General features: G+C 38.8%; 1 protein-coding gene across 1 annotated transcript in view; it reads right to left on the bottom strand.

Moving 5' to 3' along the window:
- The window catches only part of ppp1r37 (protein phosphatase 1, regulatory subunit 37), a 59,480-nt gene that overhangs the window by 12,022 nt on the left and 23,971 nt on the right, over positions 1–23,487 (bottom strand). Inside the window, exons 2-8 of the mRNA XM_084717731.1 lie at positions 21,629–21,726; positions 12,583–12,628; positions 12,324–12,424; positions 5,951–6,070; positions 1,867–2,017; positions 1,530–1,685; positions 378–490 (exon numbers count right to left, since the gene is read on the bottom strand). Of these exons, the coding sequence (XP_084573857.1) occupies positions 378–490; positions 1,530–1,685; positions 1,867–2,017; positions 5,951–6,070; positions 12,324–12,424; positions 12,583–12,628; positions 21,629–21,726 (785 nt within the window). The remainder of the gene's footprint in view (positions 1–377; positions 491–1,529; positions 1,686–1,866; positions 2,018–5,950; positions 6,071–12,323; positions 12,425–12,582; positions 12,629–21,628; positions 21,727–23,487) is intronic.

Below are 23,487 nucleotides of genomic sequence, written 5' to 3'. Positions count from 1 at the left end.
GAGATGTTTTTTGTTGAGCCTGGCACTAATGCTGAAAATCTGTCATTCTCAAATAATAAATAATTAAATTATTTTTTTTACCCTAATAGCTGGACCTAGTACCCTTTCACAGTACGGGAGATTTGAGCTACAGTAAAATGTGCACATGTGAAAGTAAACTGAGATCCAGCTGCCCAACATGAACACGCAGGAGGAGAAACGAGGTAAAACAAACAGCAGAGCTCTATTTTGATCACTTCTCTGATAGAGTAATGAGGAGAAAATTGAATTCTCCCTGCCTGAGCTGCTACACACACATCTGATAAGTGTGCAGACTGGCCTTATTGTCTGTGATTGTGAGCGTGAGTGTGAGTGTGAGTGTGTGTGTGTGTGTGTACCAGTGCAGCAGCGAGGTAGCCCATGCCGTTGTGTGTGAGCTGGTTGTTCCATAGCACCAAAGTGACAAGACCTTTCCTCTGTTCTTTTAGTCCTTCACACACGTAGGCCAGACCTGCGGCCACAAACAGAGACACAGACAGCGTCAGTACAGCTGTGTTTTACTCAAAAATCCCACAATTTTAACAGAACGTCATATTAATTAAAATAAAATGTTTAATTTGAGGGATGATGTTTGCATTACTTTATATATTTTCTTGACTTTCTATTTCCAGAAGCCGTTTTTTAAGACCTAATTTACTGTAAACTGTAAACAGTGAAAAGCGTTATCCTGCAGGAGCACAAACTATATATTTGAATGAAAAGGGACATAAAATCTGTTTTGGAATTTCTCTTTGGAAACAACTAAAAAGCAAAATTGATAAGGCTTAACTACACTTCAGACTACAGTTTTAAGAGCCCAGTTATAAAGTCAAATCCTGTGTATTTGGAAGTGTTCATATGTGCCAAAAAAGCATTGCAGTGTAACTTATTTTAAAAGGCTAGACTAAGTTTGACCATCAAAAACTGTATCCCAATGCTCTGAATGACCCTCCACTGTTGCTACATTTAGGCTTACTTTGTCTAGCAAATATTGACTACTCAGCTCTATTACTCGCACCACTAGTCACTAAACTACTACAGCACATTGCCAAAGTAGATCAAATTTAAAGGGAAATTGGAGAGCACAGTGGAAGAACATGTAAATCAAAAATAAAAAGTGAAGTGGCAATTAACAGATCAGCCAAAAAGTTAATTTTGTACCCTGTGCTATATTCAGCAGTGACAATTACAACACAACAAAACAAAGAGAGCAAAGTATCATACTTTCATTAACTGTAGTTTGCTTCACACCCTGAACAGTAATCAGAATATGAATGTAAATGAAACCAAATTATCAAACCTAATAAGATGGTGACTGTTTAAAACAAGTCTCTTGATAAGCCTGCAGCCATTTACAGATGAGATCGAAACACTCATCTGAGTTTGTGTAAAAGGTATTGAGGTTTATGCATAAACAAATCTTTTTGTTAACACCAAACAAACAGCTGCACCTTGAGGAAACATTCAAGATATATTAAATAACTCTGAAGTGCTGAATCACTGTTGTGTACCAGAGTCTAGGATGTGGTTGTTGCGCAGGTCCAGGATCTGAATGTTGTAGTTGAACTTAAGCAAGTTGCCAAGTTGAGCTGAGTCCTGCAGGCCATTGAGCTTGTTGTCTGCCAGATACAACTCCCGCAGGTTCATATTCATCTTCAGAGCTGTAGCTATAAATGATAAAGGAAGAAGAGGGTCATGTGAGAGGCAAAAGAAAAACAAAACGCCAGGAAAAGAAGACTAAAATCAGAGATAAGGATGACACTGAAGGCGGGGCTGGAAAGAGAAACCCCTCATCTTCCTTTTGTACATCCTCTCCCATCACCCCCCCTGGCCCCCTGCCATTCTTACCCAGTAACATGAGTGGTCTGCCAGACAGGCCAGCGTTCTCCAGGTGGAGGACTGCCAGGCTGCCACTGATCCTGAGTGCTCGTGCTACAAAGGGAGCCGAGTGGTCCAGCAGGGGAGTGTTACGTGCATCGAGATACTGCAGAGAGCTCGTCTGAGGGGGAAACACCAACGACAGACGTACCGTTAATAAGGTGTGCTAAGGTTGAAGTACCCACGCTCAAAAAAAAGAAAAACATATCAAGATGAAAACTATCTTTGTGCAATAAAGCAACTCGATTATAAAGGCAACAGAGAAAAATCATGCAGGTTAAATGTAGTAGTGTTGACACAGGTTGCAAATTTTGTGTTTTGTCCTTAACAGACAGTTGATGAGCATTTTGCATATACCTAATATTGTTAGCGTTTTCATTTAATTTTTTTTTATTTTTTCCCCTGTTTTTCCTCATTCTCACAAGTTTCCTTACCAACAAATGGCTCTGCCAGACAAAACAATGTCCAACGAGGCATAATTACTGCGATTTCTAGACTATTGAATAATTATACATTAAAACATTGAAAAGTAAATTCTTTATAACGATTAATGGATTAATGAGTAATCATTAACATCCCTAGCTGTCACCATATTGGCATTTTAATACTATCAGGAAAAAGTTGACAATCTTAAGGGCATAAAATTTTAGATTTTCAATAAAAGATAAACATAACAAGGCAATAACATGACAACAAGAAACCTAACTGTTTTTTTTTAGAAACATTGTTTATCAATTTAGGCCTTTAAAAATAACTGTATTAACTAATTAAGTAATCTTAATTAAGTGCCAACTAACTGTTGGAGAGAACACACATTTCACACCTCTGAATGCTCTTCTCTAGTTGGATACCTTTGATCTTTATTCCTAGCCCAGCAATTTCTCGTTACCTGTGATTATAGCTGCTGTAGCAAACTGACAGCTAACTACGAGCTTCATCAGACTCCATACATAAAACATTATCCTCGAATGAGCAGATGCGAATGATAAAGATGACGTGTATGCACACTGTCGCCCAGATGGAAGCACTTATCATCCTCATCTCAGGGATTCAAGGCCCTGCACCTGTCCAAAGCATCAGTGCGTTAAGATGCAAACTGAAATGAGCTACTACGACTATTTATTGACAAGCTACTGCACAAACAATCTTCACGCTGGAATAGACGCGAGGTGTCTCATTAATCATCCGACAGGGGAATGCCTTTTGGTACAAACACTGATCAGATGACAAATCAGCTTCTCACACAGTCATAGTTGTGATTGCAGTATGACTGTGCTGCTCATACAGTTTTGTAAACATGGGTATCTTATCATTAGTAACTGTGATTAAGAATATGCTGTTTATCCCTCTAGGAGAGAAAGCAATGAACCGGATCTTAGAAAACAAATAAATAGACCACAGCATTAATAATAAAGTCTGCAAAGTCATTTGTGGCTTGGCAAACGGATTAGTGTTGCTCACTGCGGTAACACTGCCAGGCCAGGCAGTGAACTTCAACCAAAATATCCACAAACTCCACAATCTTGTGACTTAATATATAAATGAAATTGATTAAGTTTGCTTTAATTGTTATACAGTTTGGATCAGGATAAGTTCATTTAGTGAATTTATCATCTTATTACCTTAAACAGAACAATTTGGTTCAGGCAAAGGAAGATTCAAGGAAAATAATTGTATATTATTCTGGTCTGGAGTTTTTGAAAAGTTGGAAAAGCTGGATTGTGTACCTGTGCAACCATCATTTGTTAAATTTCTCTTTTGTTTTATTTATTCACTTTTTTCCTTACCTTCTTTCTTTTTGTATCATGATTTGAATGTCACGAAGGCACACCACAACACCCTGGTTCTATTTAGTAAGAGTGGTTTTATATTTTGAATTTTATTTTCAATTATTATTCTGTCTTTTTATTTTCTTTGATGGTCCTTACTTGCTTCAGAGTAATCTATTTTAAAACAGTTTTACTACTTCCTGTTACAACTGAGTTTTACAGAAGGCTCAGAGAGCTACAGCTTTTGTTTTAAGTTCAACTGTATGAAAATATATTGCTTGTATGGACCTTAATATAACCCAATAAAAAAAATAATACAAAAAGAAATGTCTTCATTCTGTTGAAACACAATCAACAGTTCCTTTACCACATGGTTTATTTGATTATATATATTAAAAAAAAACTGTTCAAACTACCCAGCAGCTGTTTGTATCCGTGTGTTTTCTCACATGTATTGCTTGAAAGGTGATATTCTAATGTGTTTGCCCAGCAACCCATTTGTATTCCTAACAGTAATACGTGATGACTGACGTCAAAGTGCAGCATAAAGGGCACAGGCAAGACTCTGGAAGAGCAAGCGAGGGAAAGCCCGACCCTTATGTCTGAGTGCTGACAGAAACTAGCAGCGCTGCACGGCACAGGTTCAGCCAGAGATAAAAAAACAGCGGACAGATCGATCTTCTCCCCTGGGCACGAAGCTACAATTACAGAAGTAGAGGAGAAGACTTGACTTTACGTCACTAGTATTTGAGGCCAAACATTCTTTTTTTTTTTTCTGGTCAAACAAAATGCAGAATATGAAATATTTCTCACAGTGAGGAGCTTTCTGGCTGAAGACAACAAACACACTTCAGTAAAATCCATTATACCCCTTTTTCATTTCACAAATTACTACTTTTATTGTGCATCCTCACAATATTTCACTGCCATCATCCTGTTCATTCTGTCAGAATGCAACCTGTAATCACTTCAATATGATTATTTACACTGGTGCTGCACTGTCAAACAGCCTTAAATCAAATATTAAGTTGACTTCTTAAGAGGGCCTGTTAAGGTGTTAAGAAGCTGACAAACAAACCACAGGTTTTATGGTATCAGATATGTGCCTTTAGCCTGATTTCAAAAGCTCAACTTCTGATGAATCCATCTGCTGGACATGAAATCTGTTCAGAAAACGATCATATAATTGATCTGCATATATTTAGGCATATGCAAATCCTTTGTTAACCACAGTAACACCTTGGCATGCCATCCCAGGTATTTTCCCTGATTAAGAGGTCAAAAGCTGTTAAAACTGCTGTTGTATCCTACTTTGTGTACTTTGTCAGTCCATTAAAAGTGTGTGACAGTGATCCCACTGTAATAAGCCCTGAATCACGACTGTACAGGATGTCTCTTTTTCATCCTGTCTCAACCTGTAACTTATTATTTAAGACATGGTTGATTTTAAGTCTAATGACACCAATAATGCTTATCAGATATTTTTCTGTGGCAACAAAGGAGATAAACACACAAATCAGAAGCATTAAAGTGCTGCATCAACTTCTGTCAGGCACTGGAATTTGATTTCTTCACATCGGTTCTGACAATCACCAAAACTGTCCAATGAGTTATCTGTCAGTCTGTAAAACTTCACTCCTCTTCATTCATTTGTAAAGATTCAGTGTGAACAATGACTGGACCAGAACTGAATTGCAATAATGTATTATATTTTTCTTTTGATCTGGACCAATGAACCGGACTATAGATGCAGAAGCACCATGGCACTATTCTTATTTTTATGCCTTTATTGTTGCTGTGTTGGAATTTTTTATGAAAAAATGAAAATCCTTAAACGTATAATGGCAGTCATAATACACTGGACTACTACTACTATACTTACTATACAATATTACTTGCACTTCATAGTCCATGTCCTGTTTTTTTTATTGTATTGTTCTTATTTTGTACGCTGCAGCACAAAAGCACTGCATTTTTGTTCCCTCACTGTATACTAAGCATTGTATATGGAGCTCCGATATTATTTTTGTTATTAATGACATTTTTTATTGAGCTGTAAATATGTTTTTGTTGTATTTAGGTGCATTTATGTGGATATTTTATATTCTAGTTTGTAGTAATGTGGTTTTGACTTGACTTTTTCCATTTAATGTTGTTAAATGCTTTAACGTGTTTACCATTATTCCTTGGATTGCTGTGTTTTGCTGATCCACACAAATATATCCATATTTCCAACCTGGCTGTTTTCTTAATATTATCCACAGTAAAGGATGACGATCTCTCACCTTTCTCATCATATGAGCCGCGGCCTGCCATCCTCGTGTGCCGATGTGCTTGTTGAAGGAGATGTTGAGATGCGTGGCCGACTCGTAGTACTCGATCATGTCAAACAGAGCTGACGCACCCTGAGAGGGAGAGACAGATATTAGCCATCAGTTCAAAATAAATATCACAGTCAGTCACAGTGTCAAATCCCCGAAAGAGATGTCACAAGGTACAGTGTGGAACAGATGCGGTTGCCGTGGTAACAGTCCCTCGGGATAGGTGAGAACTGCCGAGGTGTTTCCACAAGGGCCTGAGGTGAAGAGTGGTGAAGGACACCTGTCTGTGTCACTGTCCACAGCTGCAAATCTGAACACTGTAACTGCTCTTCTGGATACAGTACTCATGATGTTTATTCCAGAGTAGGACCGCAGCGGACATTTTAAAAATTAATCTGATTACTTTCTTGATGAATCAGTTGGATGGTCGACCACGGTATGAATACTGATGGCTATCATACCATATACGGTACATTTGCTTATCTAAACCACGCTTTAAAAATAAAAGTCCTGCTTCTTTTTTCCTTCCAGTTTCTTTTGTTCAAATGGGTATAGAAGCCTATTTCTGCCAGTAACAGAATAAAAAACATCCCCCATTGTTAGTCATAATTTATGAGATTAAAAAAATCATAATTATGAATTATGAGACAAAAAGTTATGAGATAAAAGAAGTCCTAATTATATAATGATAATTTTGAATTAATCTCATAATTATGAGCTTTTTTAAAATCTTATAACATTTTATCTCATAATTTTGACATTTAATCTCATGATTATGACTTTTTATCCAATAATTATCATTTTTTAACTCATAGTTATGAATTTTTAATAAAATTTCAAATTTTCACCCCAGAATTTTGATTTTTATCTCATCATTTTAAATTACATAATAATTATAATAATTATGACTTTTATCTCTTAATTTCAACATTTTATCTCATAATTATGAATTACCATGAGGATATATTTTTCTTTTACTAGCAGAAATTGACTTCCATACATCTCTTTTCAAAAGAGAGACCTTTCACACATACAACTAAACTTTGTTAAAAAAAGGGACAGGACATATTATTTTGTGAGCATAATATAGTGTTTGTTAAACGAGAACTGAAAATAACTGTGTAATACACAATACTTTGAAACTATGATATTTTCTGACATGGTTATCATATCGACAAAATCTCATGCTGATTACTTATTTGTAGGGTTGCATCGGTGTAACACGCTCGTCATTTCAGCTGCATTCTAGAGATAATCTGAAGAATGCCATTGATGACAGGCTGCAAAATTATGTAAAACCATCAGTGAATTGAGCTCGTAGGGAATGAAACCCTGTTTTGGTGAGGAGGCGAGGCAGGACTGAAATGTCAGGTGATGCAGCACAGGGCCAAAGTGCACTCATGTGATCAGAGTGTTTTAATCTCATTTTGGTTTTGGTGCTGCTGTGTGGGTGCATCTCTCTCACCCATCACTGATATACTGACTATGAAAAGTTGTTGATGACATGAGAGTGGAGGTGGATGGCTGGTTGTTTTCACTTTTCTGCATTTTTTTTTTCATTTGCTTTCCTTACATAACAAGTTATTAGCATTTTTTTTTTCCAGAAAAATAGCTACTGGGTCATTGTGTCTCATGTGTGGATTGTGTGTCCCTTGTGTCTTTCACTCTCCAACAAACCACCGCAAAAAAAACCTTAACAGCACAGAAATAAACAGCCAGTGATGAATTTTTGCTCCTGTGCAGCCAATTGCAGGATGAGATTAAAAGGGGAGACAGAGCGTATGAGTTTCTTCTCTTCTGAGGCTGATGAGAAGTAACAAAATCAGACAGGCTGTAACAGAGCGTCTCTTAACCTTTTCCCCTCTGTGTGTGTGTGTGTGTGCGTCTGTATACTGGGAGACATAACTGAGCATACACAAGTGTGTTTATCTACAGGGTGGGGGAAGATGAGTCACATCCAGTCCAATAAAAGCCAGCATGCATTAGTTCTCCCCATGCCTGCTCCTCCCTGGGCTCCCATCTCTCCAAAACTATTTATTCTCCTTTCATCCTCCCAAATCATTCCCAACTAGACGACGCTGCTGCCGATTCGAAGCTCCTGCCAAATCAAGCCCTCTACTGTATGTTTCTCAGTCAGGCTTCAAAGATGAATCCCATCTTCTTCACTTCCTCTTTCGATTCCTTTTCTATCCCACCATCCTCCCTTCTCGCCTCCTCCAGCAACACTTCCTCAATATTTTCTCCTTTCAGCGTCTCATTTCATCTGAGCTCAAGGCGAGACATTTGTCTCAGGCCGAGATCCTGCTGCTCTCTGGTGACTCAATCACTGACTCATTCAGCTACTTCATTCACCATTTCCGGGGCAGTGTTACATGTCGGCTGAGAAAAGTGCATGCGACACTCTACCTTTGTTTGGATTATGTGAAGCTCAGGTGTGTTTAAGTTCAGTCAAAAAAAAGTAGATGTAAAATACTGCTCGTGAACGAAACTGCTTTGTGGAAAAATAAGAAAACCTGCATGTCCTGTCATCATGAAAACCAATATTTGTTGTTGTTTTTACAGGATGACTTTATCCCTGATGAGTCAGGATCTCCTCTTTTAGCTAATTTTTTTTTTTCAGCACTGCGTGTGATTTCAGTGGGCAATGCATGTGGGATTAAGGAGACATGTAAATTCCCTCAAATTAATGGATATGAAACACCACCTGACACATAATCTGTTGTTGTACTACGATACCACATCAGAATTACCACTGTCAGGTGAAGTAAAATTACACTACAAAATGAATGAAACTGATAAAGTCTGTCCCACTGCAGGGAGAAAACTATGAGTTCACCTTGTCGTGTCGTTGCCACATGGTGGGGCTGGACCTATACCCTGTAAGCAGTATAACGAAACACAACACAGACCCCATCTCAGGGCTAACGCAGGTAAACACCTTCTGGCCCCAGTTACACCTGGTATTAATAAGTGATCTGTACCTGGATATGTTATCTGAATAAAAACATCCAATTCATTGGTCTTTGCTTTTAGTATTGAAATGCATATTGAAGGAAGAATTCTGCTCCAAAATGAGAAATACATATTTTTCCTCTTACCTGTAGAGCTAATTAATTATCTTAGATTGTTTTTGGTGTGTGTTGCAGAGGTTTGGAAATATCAGTTGAGGAGATGTCTGCCTTCTCTCTGATATAATGGAGCTAGATGGCACTCAGCTTAAGGTATTCAAAGCGCCAACAATTACATCTGAACAACTCAACAGCAATGTTTCTTCAGTAGAATCAGCCAGAAAAAAAACTCTTCACAGCAAGGTCACAAAGTCTGTGAATTATCGTGAGTAATGAGGTCATGATTTCTGGAGAGAGACACTGGTGCTGAATTTTTCAAATGTATTTTTTTTGGCACTTTGAGCCCCAGAAGTAGAGTGTTATTAAGTTCCATTATCTTCCATAGAAGGCAGACATCTCTACAGCTGACATCTCCAAAACTCAGCAACTCACACCAAAACTAGATGGATAAACAGCACCACAGATGAGAGGAAGACTATGTATCTGATTTGATTTTGGGGTGAACTGTCCCTCTGATATATATACTCTTCCATGTCCAGATAACATAACCAGATATATGCATACTTCATACTTTAATGTCAGATCTAAAGATTAGAAAGATTACATTATTATTAATTAATAAAAAAGTGGGAGAAAAAGGGCTGCAGCCACTTATTAAATCCCTCATGCTATATAATAACTGAAACACAGTTATTGTCTTCTAATAAATAATATTATGAATCATTTGGTTGTTGGTAATTATGGCGTGGACGCTTGTAAAACTTAAATCTCATAAGTTCTTAAGATGGAATTTATGTGGTTTTGAAGCCATTTGAAAGCGTTTCTCATGTTAAAGGAGAAATATGTAATATATTCACTGTAGTAAATCACAACAAAACCATTGATGTGTCATCAGAGATTAAGGAAACACGCCAAGTATAAATACTGGCTTTTATGACAACAACACTACAGTCAGCATGTTCTCCTTTCTTCTACTGTGTAACGTCTGCTTTTATATAATTTTATGTAATAATCTTCTAGAAGGAGTAGATGTTTGTAACAGTTAAATTAAGCAATTTGTTAATGGAGTCTGGCAGGCAGTGACTGAACTCTAACTCCACGGTGTGTATTTTCAGTGCAGTGGGCTTTTTCTTCAGGATAACAGGCTGTACTTTTACACTGACAGTTATAAACAGCTGTGTACGACTCGTCATCGCTTGTCATTGTCAGAGTATAATGCGTTCTTCTTGTGCTCATGTAGGTTCAGTGTCATTGCAATCTGCAGGCAACCTGCCCTCTGAGCTTGGGGAGGAGGGGGTGGAAGGAAACAACTTGCTCCAATATTTTCCAATATTTCGGACTGCAGTACCTTGTTATGAACATTAGGGTGTTACATGTGTCACCTTAAAGGCAACCTGTGGAGTCACTCATCGATTATTCTCTACACTAGTCTCTGTGGTGTTAATTATGTCATTTCTGTTATTTTTCACGCAGTGCAATACATTATGGTATACAGCTCTGGTCAGTGACCATCAGTTGTACATTACTTTTCAATATCCATAGTGGGATACTGTGAATCTACTACATAGGGTACAATCATTCTCACTATACTTTATGACAGCATTACAAAATTGCAAAGACACTATATAGCAGACTATATGGTGAGTACTGAGTTATTTTGGACACAGCCAATTGCAAACCATTATTGTTTACATCCATTTTTACTTGCAAGCAGTCTTCTTCTTCCTTGCCTTTGTTGATGAATTGCTACACCTTTTTAGTGTGTTACTGCCAACAACTGTTGATCTGTCGAACAGTACAAAACCATCAGCAGTGTGTATCATCTGTGGGCAGTGGGGGTGTTACAATTTTGATATTAAATCAAAAATTAGTTGAATTAGTTTAATTTCGATAACTGAAATCAAAGGCAAGACTGACGATTTCCACAAATCAAAAAAACAAACAACAAAAAAAAATGAACAACAGCTGGAGTTGGAGATGCATCCAATTCTTTGATTTGCTGTCCACCGTCGCTACATTTATCTAGCAGCTAGCTTAGTGTTTCCGCTGTTAACATTTATCCCTGGTAGGGAACATTTCATACAACTCTGCTATTAAGAATGTAGGATGCTGCTGAAGTAATGTTGCATAAACAGGTGCTTCTGTGACAGCAAACATATACATACAGTAACCATTATTATATGCTCATCTAGCCACAATACAGCCGACTAAAGGAAGTTTACTACCCCTCAAAGCATGAAGCACTTTTCTTTGACTGCGGCATCCTGCAGGCACCACTTCACTTTCAACAACAAACACGCTACATCACCTCAAAGATTTCAAAAGGGGGGCTGGTTTCGCAGGTGAGAAAAATCAGGCTGTTGCTGTCAAGTATCCTTCTGTGATCTTGTTGTTCTTCTTTTTGTTTTTGTGTTTTAAAGTTTGTTCCCAATAGACTGGTGACATGAGTTATCATTAGAAGAATTTGAAAATGTACATGTCAGTCGTCAGGGCATTGAACCATGGATCTATAATCAAAAATTGAATGGAATAATGACCTTAAAACCGAAAGTGAAATAGAATCGTGTCACCCCCCTGAATGCAGCCGCATGTTTTCTAAAGTGTGCATCCACATGATACAAACAAAATGGGAACTGACTCTTAAAAACATTGGCTCCAGAACTCCAGAGGGATTTTCTTTCTTTTCTTTTTTTCTCTCATGGTAAAGAAGAAGAGGGCTACATTTATCGCACCATCAACAGCAGGACATTGGGGCCTAAATAAATTCTACAGTTAAAGGGTGAAAGTACTGACACAGCTTTGCTCAACAGCAATAAAATAATGAGCAGTAATTAAAGTGACCCTTCCTACCCTAGAGAAACGATTCATTTGGGACTCTGGCTAAAAGCAGAGTTTGTGTCTGTGTGTGATACAGTGCTGAACAGTACATTTAGAGCTCTGCGTGACAGGAAGTCGTCGAGGCCCGAGTCCCCTCTGCTCCACACTGCAGCACTGTCTATCTGTGCGTGTCTACAGCCCAAACGTCCCTTAATGGTGTTTACACAAGCTGACATCTGGAGTAATCAGAAAACCCATGACAAAACAGTCCACATCCCAGAGCCAGAGTGGTGAGAGTGAAAGGAGAGTGTGACTGAAGGAAAAAGACAGTGAAAGAGGGTGAGAAAGAGAGACATGCATGAATTAAGGATGAAAGCTGGAAGTGTGCTAGCTGCGCCGAGAGAAATGACGGACGAGAATGAGATAAAGACAGATTTTAAAAGGCTTCTTACATCTTCATCCAAGTTGGTCTGCTCCAGGTCTATCACCTTAAACTGGACCCTCTTCAAAATCTCTTCCAGAGACTCGCATGCTTTGTAGTCCAGCTTCTCACCTGAAGACACACACACACACCTGATTTTCAGAGGCACAAAACGTGTACATGTTGTTGCATGAAATAATGAATTTCCCAGAATGCAGAAATCTTAGCATCTGTTGATTCCCACAAGTTAAATTTAGAGCCTTGACTAAGACTGTTGTTTCGGTTCTTACCTTTTAGATCTAAGCATTCATTTCGCTGTGTCAGGTCTTTCAGTTCCTACAGAGACAAAAAGAAACAGTGTCGGTAAGAGTTCAGCTCATATATTACCCCATGGAAGCAACTCTGCTCCTCACGTGTTTAAACTTTCACATCAACATTCAATAAATTAGTACTAGTGATAAAACACAGATCTCAAACACAACCACTGTAGAGTCTGATGTGTGCAGCTTTTCATCCCACAGCTGATTGCTTCCCTGAAACATTCTGAACAGATCTGCGAACCAAATAGAACAGAACATGTCTGAATTATCAAGAATAATAAAACAGATTTCTTGGTGTGATGAAAGACCCCCAAATCTCCTGGAAACCTCATATAACATGTACGAGCAAAGTTGGCAAGGAGCATTGCAGTTCTAGGCAAAGCTAGACACACACAGGGCTATAAAGCATTGTACACTCCGTACTGCTGTCAAGTATTACTATATTTAAATAATTGAATAGGGGTATGGGGGATCGCCCACAAACACCCTACAACCATTATGCATACTGCAAAAAAGAGGCATAAGCAAAGCAAACAATGTCGGATATCTGGAACACACTAGTAACCTATTTTTTAAGTCACACGCATTGAAATTTAAGGAGCTGGTGGAATTTAAAAGAGCACAAATTATATACAAAGCAAGAAACAACCTACTTCCTGGCAAAAGACTGAAAATGTCTTTGGACAGAGTGGGGAGGATATAATTTAAGAGGAAAATTACATTTGAAACAACAGTGTCTTAAAAGCATATGCATGTAAATTTATGGGGTTTGTGAAGTTTAAAGACAATTTGAAAAGAAATTATTTGTGCGAGGTACAGAAATAAGAAAATGGAATATAAAGCACATGTCATGCTTTTGTTATCAGTTTTCTCCTTTCACAGACTTAATATGGGGTTTATAACGTAGGTATGAAGAGCACAGTTGTGTACTTGTTGTGAATTGATCATGGATGGATTAGATAAGGGGTAGGGCTGGACAATAATATTGCATTCTCCTACTCCTTTCAGATGTCAAATGTTAATTTGTGTTTCTCATTCATTATTTATTGTTTGCTTGTTTCTCTATAAAATAAATCAAATCCAGAATTGCACAACAACTTGGCAACAAATACATTACATTTCCTACAGCTGCTTCACAATAAAAGCCTCTGCTTGACTGGTGGGAAAATTTGAAGCAGCAGCAGGAAATATCTGGTTCACATCAGCAGCAACATCTCTTTTTTAAATTAGCAGCACAGCCACATGTGTTGAGTCACCACCTTAGTGCAAGACACAGCTTTTTTTTTTGAGGGGAGTTCCAGGTTGGCTGCGGTTGACCATGCCCATTGACATAAATAAAGATGGACAACGGGTCTCCACTTCCTCCTACTGCACAAAAATAAAGCCATTATATGAGATATGAGCACTGCCATCTTACGCTGGTGCCATCATTTAGAAAGTCTGCGCAGTAGTGATCAGGGTTGGAGTCGTGCTTTCGAGTTCCTGTCCATATACCCGACCCGATCGTGAGCAGGGCTCAGCTGTCAATCATAGCGTGGAATACCCTTTTCAACCATCAAATAACTAATTAAACCAAACTAATGCAGAAAAATGAAAATCAGACAGTTAGCTTGTGATGCTAAAGCACTGAAAAAAAAATTAATCTGTAAAATTCAACAGCAGTGTCTCCAGAAATCATGACCTGGATACTCAAGACAATCCACAGAACTTGTAGTGAGCAGTTTCATGTAGGAACTACTTTCTTTCTATCAGAAAGTTCCGGTAGATTCTACTGCAGAAAGAAAATAGTTCAGACATGAAACTGCTGGCAACAAGGTCTGTGAATTATCTTGCGTGACTGGCTCACGATTTCTTAAATATCGAGACAGAACTCTGCAACTCACACCAAAAAAATCTAGGTGGATGAACATCACTACTGGCCAAAAATATATATTTTTTTATTTTGGGGTGAACTGTCTCTTTAAACCAACCCTTTCTCAATCTAAAATGAAGACAAATTCAGCAACTGCATGGCTCATTCTCGAATCCGTGAGCAGACAGTCTATGAGTGAGCGTTCGCCCAATCAGATAAGATAAGAGATAAGATAAGATATTCCTTTATTAGTCCCACAGTGGGGAAATTTTCAGTGTTACAGCAGCAAAGTGGATAGCAAACATAGTAAAATCAACAGCAAAAAGAGACAATAAATAGCAGCAAGCAATATAAACAGGGAGATATAACTGGGAAAATATATAACATAGGAAATGGTAACAGCAAATATACATTATTTACAAATTTACACCATGGCACGGGGGAATTGTAGATATTGCACACTGAGTTAGGAATTTTGGTACAGATATTGCGCAGTGGATGATAATACACCTGGTTGGAGTATTGATATTGCACGTAGGAACACCAGCATACAGCAAGATCTGTCGGTGCTGTTGTAGGAGGGTGTAGCCTGTTGTTGTTCTGGTGTCCAGTAGGGTGCAGCGATATATTGAGCTTGATCGATATATTGATTCCATGTTCAACAATCCAATATGATCGATGCAAAGTGAAGAGATCGATCTATATCGTCATCTTTATCTATATTAAAGTACACCTTTATTTTGAAATTCCCATGACATGTTAGTGCCACAAATGTCTGGAAGGGTTCTGTCATGAAACTACAGAATCATAATTTATTTATTATTTTAATTATTTTAGTTTAGTTTTAGTTTTGGTGACTTGACAAAAATGTAACCGACTGTGTTAAATGGATGTACGATATCTGATATTGATCACTTACCCCAGGATTGAACTGAAATCAAACTGCTGTAGATATTAGTAAATATTGTATCAGTGTCCAAATAATCAATATAATATTGTGTTGTGATGAAACTTTTACCCCACTTGCGTCCATGGCCTAAATGTGCCTTGACTATTCAAACTGTGCATCCATTTTTATATGCCACTTGATTCTTTAAACCTGAGCATGTACAGCTGTCCATCTGCCTCTGTGTGCTCAACTTGACTATATCCTGTGATGTAGTCCGACACCACGGCATCACAGATCAAAAGGTGGAAAGATATTTAACCTCTTGCCCTGGTAAAACACCCAATCACCCACTCAAACACAAAAACATAGTGTGCTGCCATCGAAACTATGTACCAGCAAATCCCTCTCTCTAGTTGGCTGCCCGGCCCATTCAGCATGAACCCGATAACCTCTGCCCTCGTGCCACACTGCCATCACTTATGTGTGTGCGTCTGAACATACGGACGATGGTTTAGTTGCACTGCGGGTTCATGGCCTCCTGCATGACTCAACAGGTCCCTAAACATGATGATGTTATGTGACAAATGCCACATGTAAAAAGCTGTACGGTCACAATACAAACAGGAGGAAACACTGTGACACTAAATAACTCACTGCAGTAGCTATAAAGATAAATCAGCTGTGAAACCGACTGAACCACTCTCTCTGGGTAGCATAACATGAAATATTTCAACAGTATTTTCTCAGTGCTTTTGGGTTTTATTCACAAACTCTGGTTCTTCTGCATCCAGATGGTGTTAGCTATGTAAACAAAAGCACACACACATTTAAGGGATTTAACGGCAAGACAATCCTCGCCTACAATGGTCATGGGCACCTGTCAGTGAGAATGACTTTATCAGTGTAAATACCTCTCTGACAGAGCTGCCAGAGCCCAAAAATAGTGCATGACGCACACTGTTCCTCTGCACGAGTGGTGGTATGGGCGTGTGTGTGAGTAGACTACATCAAGCTACAGATTGCCTTTCTGATTTTGTTCATTAAATTCTGTAATAATTCTTGCTGGGCCTCTGATACATATATTTGCAGTGGTGTTTTAAAAGACTGAAGTACTTTTTAGTCAAATTATCCTCTACAAGATTTTCTATTAGTCTCAAGTCTATAAAGAAATATGACAACTGGGTGTTTCATAAACAATGACAGGTGGAGATTCCTAATGAGAACGATTATATGTCTGTACTTAGCCTTTTCCACTCCCTCCCTCCCTATCACAGAGACATTTTTGCCTTTTGGAGGAGGGTAGTGTCTTTAGGGAGAGATAGCGGGGAACCTAAGGCTGTTTTTACACACATTGTTGTGATTTTGCAGCTCAATACTGTTTGTCAGGTTTTTCTAGTCATAAATGTGTATTAAATATAATGTTTTCTTTAGGCGCCTATTTAAATTTTGTAAGTTTAGAGTTTATAAGAACTTAGCACATTTTGATGGAAGTGTATGATGACCATTCCCATGCTCTATTACACAACTAATGATTATTTTCATTGCTGATTGTTTTGTCTATTTATCAATTAGATGTTTGGTCTATAAAATGTCAGAAATAGGTGAAAAGTGTCAATCAGTGTTTCCCAGAGCCCAAGGTAATGTCCTCATATATCAGAAAATACTCACATTTAAGATGCTGGAATCAGAGAATTTTGATTTTCTTTCTTCAAAAATGATTCAAACTGATTAATCCATTATCAGAATAGTTGCTAATTAATTTAATAATCAATTAATAATGGATTAATTTTTCATTAATTTATTAATTGATTATATAGACATTCACCTGGGTATTAGTGAAAGCAGAGGGACACTGCCGTATGCTGGAGCTGCAGCCAGCGCTAGTAGCGGATGGCTGCGTAACGTCTTTGGGGCAACGGGCAAACAGCATTGAAATATTAATAGGTTATCCTAGTCCTGTGTGTGTCCTAGTTAGTATTTCTGGTGCCAAGTAGCAATGGTAGTGATGTTTAAGTGTTTACTTGACTAATGATGCACATCCTTATACATCTATACTTTAAGTCTGTTGCCCCAAGCTGCACTGGATTTATGTAAAGTTGGTATGTCTGTAAAGGGGTGTCCATAAAACCCAATTTCATTTGGATATCTTAAAAGTGAGAAGTTGAGGGACCCTTTCGAAAATGGACATGCCAGTTTTATCCTTGCTAAAATCTAGCCTTACACTGAAGCATTATTTAGCCCCCTTACAGACAAATTCATGACAACGGATTTCTTGTGTCTAGTTTCATATGATGATAGCAGTATCTTTACTCTTGCACAGATTTACAGTTTCTGCATATTCTTTTTATATTGCATAATAGGGAACCACTTGTCCTTGAGGGAATCACAGCAGCAGAAATGTGACACGTGGTTACCAAGTGTCCAGGTCTCAAGCCTCTTGTGGGAGTTACTGTAGAGCAGGCATTTGACATGCAGCTGCTAAATAGTGACCCTTATAAAACACACAGACACAAACAACTGGGCAGAAATGTACATAACCTGTAGGGCCCCTGGCAAGCCGCCACGTGTACAGTGCAGTTGGACTTAATAAAGAAAGCATTTAGAGTGAAAGAGGAAAAACCGGTAAACGGCTGAGCTCCTCTTGCAAACCTCCCTTTCACTGATCAGCCATTTGGTCTGACTGGCTTGTTTATGTGGCTGGTTACTGCAAGGATGACTAAGCAGAAATGAGAGGGGGCGGTTATGAACCAAAAGACTACAGAGGTAGGGAGGGATGGAGAACAGCCAGACATTGCAAACATGAGCAATCACAAAAAAGGAGAATATGATGGAGGGGAGAAGGTGGGACACCTCTGTAAAGACCAGGACTCCCAGTGGAAATGTACCCAGACTATAGGACTAAATGAAGCTGCAGTAGCAACAGCTTAGCACAGAGATGTGCATTTCCACAAGTAGCTGAGAGGTTAACCCGACTTCTTTCTCTCAGCTGACCGGGCGTGTGGGGATTTCTTTGCAGAGTCTCTCGAATCACAAATGCGTTTCCATCTGGGGCTCACTTTACTTCAGCGTCAACACTCACACATGGAGACACACCTGCAGGTGGGGAGGCCCGGTTAAGGGTTTTATGAGTGTGCAATGCAGTGACTGTGTGACAGAACAAACAGGAGAAAGTGCTAATGTGTCCATCCTGCAAAGGCCAACAGTGCCAACTGCTCCATCAGCCCATCAGTCTGACTGGAGGGGAATCGGTTTGGTGACGGAACGTTCCCACACAAACACAATCAGAGAGACAGCCAGGAACCCAGATGTTTGCATACACAGACTATCAGCAACGTCAGATCAAAATAAAACTTCCAGTACCGGCCGGGGCATTTATTTACTTTAGCAGAGAGAGTTCCAGGTCACAAGCCATTATTTCTCTGGACACATTCACATGAAACATATTACTTTCTGATGCATTATCATATTTCCAGCAGTCATTTTAACTCCAAGACAGTATGGCTGGGTCTTACATGGTCAGTTTTATTGTCTATAGGCAGGACAAACAAGACTTTGTCTCCCTCAGGTTCAGTGGTCCAAAACACGGATGTCCCATTGTCCCGGGGACAACAAAAATAGCACCTGTGGGACTAAAAATAAGGATTGCCTGCTTGCCAGGGTCAAATAAAACGCCACATTGGGCAAGTAAATCAAGCAACTCACTTGCACATCTGGGAAAAAGGTAGAAAGAATTGAACTTTCTTGATGGTTAAAGTTATGAAAAATGGCAGAAAATGCTGTTTTCAACCTCTCAAATATAGAAAATTCCCACTTTTATTGTTTATTATAATATTAACTTGAATTTTAGACTAACAAAATGAGATTTAAAGGCATCACCTTAGACTGACTGGGATGGACATTTTTCAGTATTTTCTGCCATTTTTAGACATTGTATCCTTAGATTAAAGATGACAATCAACTTTAGTCTTTGTTGTTATTTGATAACTGCTAATATAAATAAAACAATTTGTACAGAGGCAAAAATAAACTGACTTTGGGCAACTGAAAAAAACGACGACAACAAAAACAACCATTCATTACCGTTGAACCCTGACCTAGGACACAGATATGGTGTCTGGGACAATCCAGGGACAATACAAAAACTTATCATTACTAAAATGTCAGAACAAGTTTACTGAGTTTGTGTTTTCCTAATCTTGGAACCAATCGGCCATCATTTGACTATGATTTACAATTCATACGAATTCCCATATGTCTGCAGATTCTGCTTTCATATGTCAGTATCTGTTTAGATTAAGATTTTCCCCACATGTTGCACCCTATGTAAGTTCAGTGAGGCCTGTAATATTTGGATAACAAATGAACAGTGCAAAAATGTTAATATGCAGTGTTATTCAAGGCTGCTTTGTCATAATTTCTGTGCCAGAAAATTTGCATGTGCTAATGGAGCTGCACCATATTGGTCACTGTCAGTATATGTGTTCTGTTAGTGTTGTATAAATAATAGCACTCTAAAAATGTATGCAATTACGTACAACTGATTGTACTTGTCTTAAGAAAGGTTTAATCAGCAGCAATTTCAGAATTAAAAAAAAAAAAACTTTGGGAGAATGGTTTTCAAGTCTTGGACAGTTGTTAAAGTCCCACCTCTACACAACCACACAAAAACACTTCTTATATTCAGTACAAACAACTTCCACATGACATGAGGAAAGATACGAACATATTAACAATCTCAACACAGATCACGCATGTGCACCAATTCACAGACAAAGGCACAAGGTCGGCAGAAATATAAAAACAGCCCTGAGGCTTCCCCCACTGGATTTGAAGAACTGCTTATGCAGAGGGATTATGAGACACATGACTGTGCTGGCTAACCCACAAGAGAAGGCAAAAAAAAAAAAAAAAAAAAAAAAGACACGAAATACTCGTCTGCCTGATGTAAGAACCACCCTTGTTGAAAAAGGAAAAAGGCCCACCTCAACTGGATACCATCATAGCACTTGTCCAAAGTCATGCCCTGCCCTTAAAACCACACTAACAGGCTTCTGAAGTGTTTTTCATCACTAGAAGAAAGGTTTTAGGATGTAATTCTTGTAACTAAATTTTGTGCAATCTCACGGACAGCAATCTTCACAATTACAAATAACTTTTGGGTGGAGCTACCAGGACTTCCTAACTGTTCCCAGCCAGCTTGTCCAGCTCCTGACTGTGCAGCACAATGCTGCCACAACTGAACTAGTTTCTATTATTGTATGTGTTGTATAATCTTAAGATATATGTTGTTGTTTATACCCAGCCATTTTGAACTTGCACAAAATGTACTCTTGTTATGGTATGGGCCAACGCCTGCCCCATGTGACGAACCCTATTGAGTGTTTTGCATGTATGTAAAGTAGAATATATAGTCCCCCTGTGTGCCGAGATGCCGCCCATTGTACTTCTTAGTTGGCATCTTGATGACCGCGAATGGAGGGATGCTCAGTCTCAGCAGCAATTTTGTCACGACAAGCAACATATATTCAGCCAAGTTGTTGCTCAATGTGAGCAGCACGCCCCTGTGTCTCTACTTATGTACATTATGTACTTGTGAGCACAATACACTCTCATGTTGGAGCTTTTGCCACCACAAAGTAGCCGTTGGCAGCTTCATGACAGCAGTGTTTGTAGAGACAAGGAGCGCAGTACAGCGGAATTGGCCACATCAAATGGGAGTGAAAAAGGAGCAAAAAGCAGGAGCTCAGCAGCAGGCTAGGGTTGTGATGGCTTTCCACTCTGCCAGGGGATTTAAGAGGGGATTATGACGTTCCACTAGAGGTGGCAAATAACATAATTTCATGTAGAAACGGCCCTTCTCATTCATCACCTGTTTCACCACTTGTTTTCAGAGTTTCACCGCCTCCTAATTGGGTGAAATGGATATTTTCCGAAAAAAGGGACACAAATCTAGAGAGACTACACTCCAGGGGCCAGTTTATTAGGTACACCTGACTAAAACTAATACAGTTTAATATAACAGGCCTGAAATAATACCCTCACAAGGGTTATAGTGCTCAGATTTTGTTGAAGCTGTGATTATTTTGCTGGCTGCAATTTGTGCTGCTGTTGAATTGTAGTGCATTCTAGTGATATATGTTTATTATTTATAATATAGGGAAAATAATAGAAATATCGGTGTATAAATGTAGCTAATAAACTGGCAAGTGAGTGTATATTGCCAATTTTACAACACTGTGTCTGTTGATTTGCATTTGTGTTAAGCTGCACCTCACCTGTATCTGTTTGAGCACTTTGGGAATGGGTTTACAGTTGAGTTTCTGACAGGCCTGTTTGTAGGAAGAGAGGATCTCCTCCACCGTCACATTCTGAGCTGAAAAACACAGAAAATTAGAAAGGTTAGGATTGCTTTTATTGCTTTGTTGCTTTGAGCAAAGCTGTCAGTCTCTACAAGGTAGAGCTCACACACATACAAAAGAATCAGATGAGAGAAAATTTACACGAACAACATCAGAATTGTGTTTTTTTTGTTTTTTTTAAATGGGAGAAGGAAGCTCTGCACAGCTCTGATGGTCTGACAGGTGCTCATTTGTGAGGAAGTCTTGCTAAATAAAAAGTTGTACAACCTAGAAAAAAACTAAGGCACTTTGTGAAATAATACTTAAAATGTATTGTTCAAGCACAGGCAAACAAACCATACAAACCAACACATAACAATGCTAGGTTTTCTTTGAGGTCTCTGACCCTGATGAAGATCAGGACACTGATGAGGACTGAGGTCAGGGACCCAGATGAAGACCTAGAGTTGTGTAGGAGTGTTTGTTTGCCTTTGCTCAAAGAATAAAATTAAAATGCCTTAGTCTTTTCCAATCATTTTTTCTCACGTCCCTTAATACTGCCTGATATCTGTTGACAATCTTTGTTATTTATATTTCTATATTTATATTTCTATATAATGCAGCTGCACACTGAACACACTTCCTGTACATGCATTAAAGCTAATAATCCAATTTAACTATGTGTGACAGCCATGACAGCTTTCATCTTTTAATATTTTGTATTATGAGTCAGGAAGTTTGGGACAGGATTTAGACAGGCTTTCCTCAACCTAAGTTCAAACACACCACAGTTGCAATATAACCATGAAATCCATGCAAAATGTTTTTAATCCAGAGTGGTTCTGCTCATATCACTTGCTGGCACATGTTGTCATATCATGACACTGAGGTGTCTGTGCCAACAGAGCAACACATTGAAATGGTGACTTTCTGACAATTACCATTTGCAGAGCAAACAAGTATCTGAAATGTATTGCGGTTTTAGATGGTTACATGCACCATTTAATATCAAGTAAGACTTCCTGGATTTTGGTTTTTATGGATTGGACTTTAGTTGGATCTTCCCTGATGCCCATCTTGAATGTCAGCCAATAATATCTCTACACAACTCGTGCAAATTATCAACATGATGAAATCTCAGACTGTCTTGGTCTTACATTGAAAATGGTCTCTTTTAGTGTGACCTCTTTGTGCGTGTGCCTTGGGGAGCACTCTCTTGATAGAGAGGATCAGAAATCGTAACCCCTTTAAGGGCTCCCCTACTTAAGTCAGCAAAAAGGACGTATTGTTCTTGGTGTGTGTGTGGGTCAGCCGCTGCTGCCTTCCCAGACTGTTGCGGGGGCTAACTCCAGTCAGATGACTGGGCAACATTCAAACTCACTGTTCTGGCTGAGAGACTCTGCTGAGAGATGAAGTGAGGCACTGACAGACAAAAATAATGACAGAAACAAATACAAAAAAGGAAAAATTGTAAATGTGTGCAGGAATTCAGAAAAATGAGGACATAAAAGTTGATGAAGAAAAATATCTTGATATGCATTCTACTAGCACTTGACTTATTTTACACTATACTGTATAAGTAATGCATACAGATAAATACATTCACAGTATCATGCTGATACAGACAGACCGTGTGCCTATGCTTCAACTGTATTAACATATGGGGCTGGCGTGTGTGTGTGTGTGTGTGTGTGTGTGATTCTGACTGTCCTGCAGTCAGCATTTTCTCCAAGGTGAGAATTTGTCCGCTTCACTTTTCGGTTGCCTCCGTCTCCTCTCCTATTTGTCTCCCGCGT

The sequence above is a fragment of the Lutjanus erythropterus genome, chromosome 4 (assembly GCF_056507025.1).
Source record: "Lutjanus erythropterus isolate fLutEry1 chromosome 4, fLutEry1.hap2, whole genome shotgun sequence".
NCBI classification, from domain to species: Eukaryota; Metazoa; Chordata; class Actinopteri; order Lutjaniformes; family Lutjanidae; genus Lutjanus; species Lutjanus erythropterus.
The sequence above is the reverse complement of the archived record's forward strand: the minus strand, read 5'-3'. Positions and strand labels throughout refer to the sequence as shown.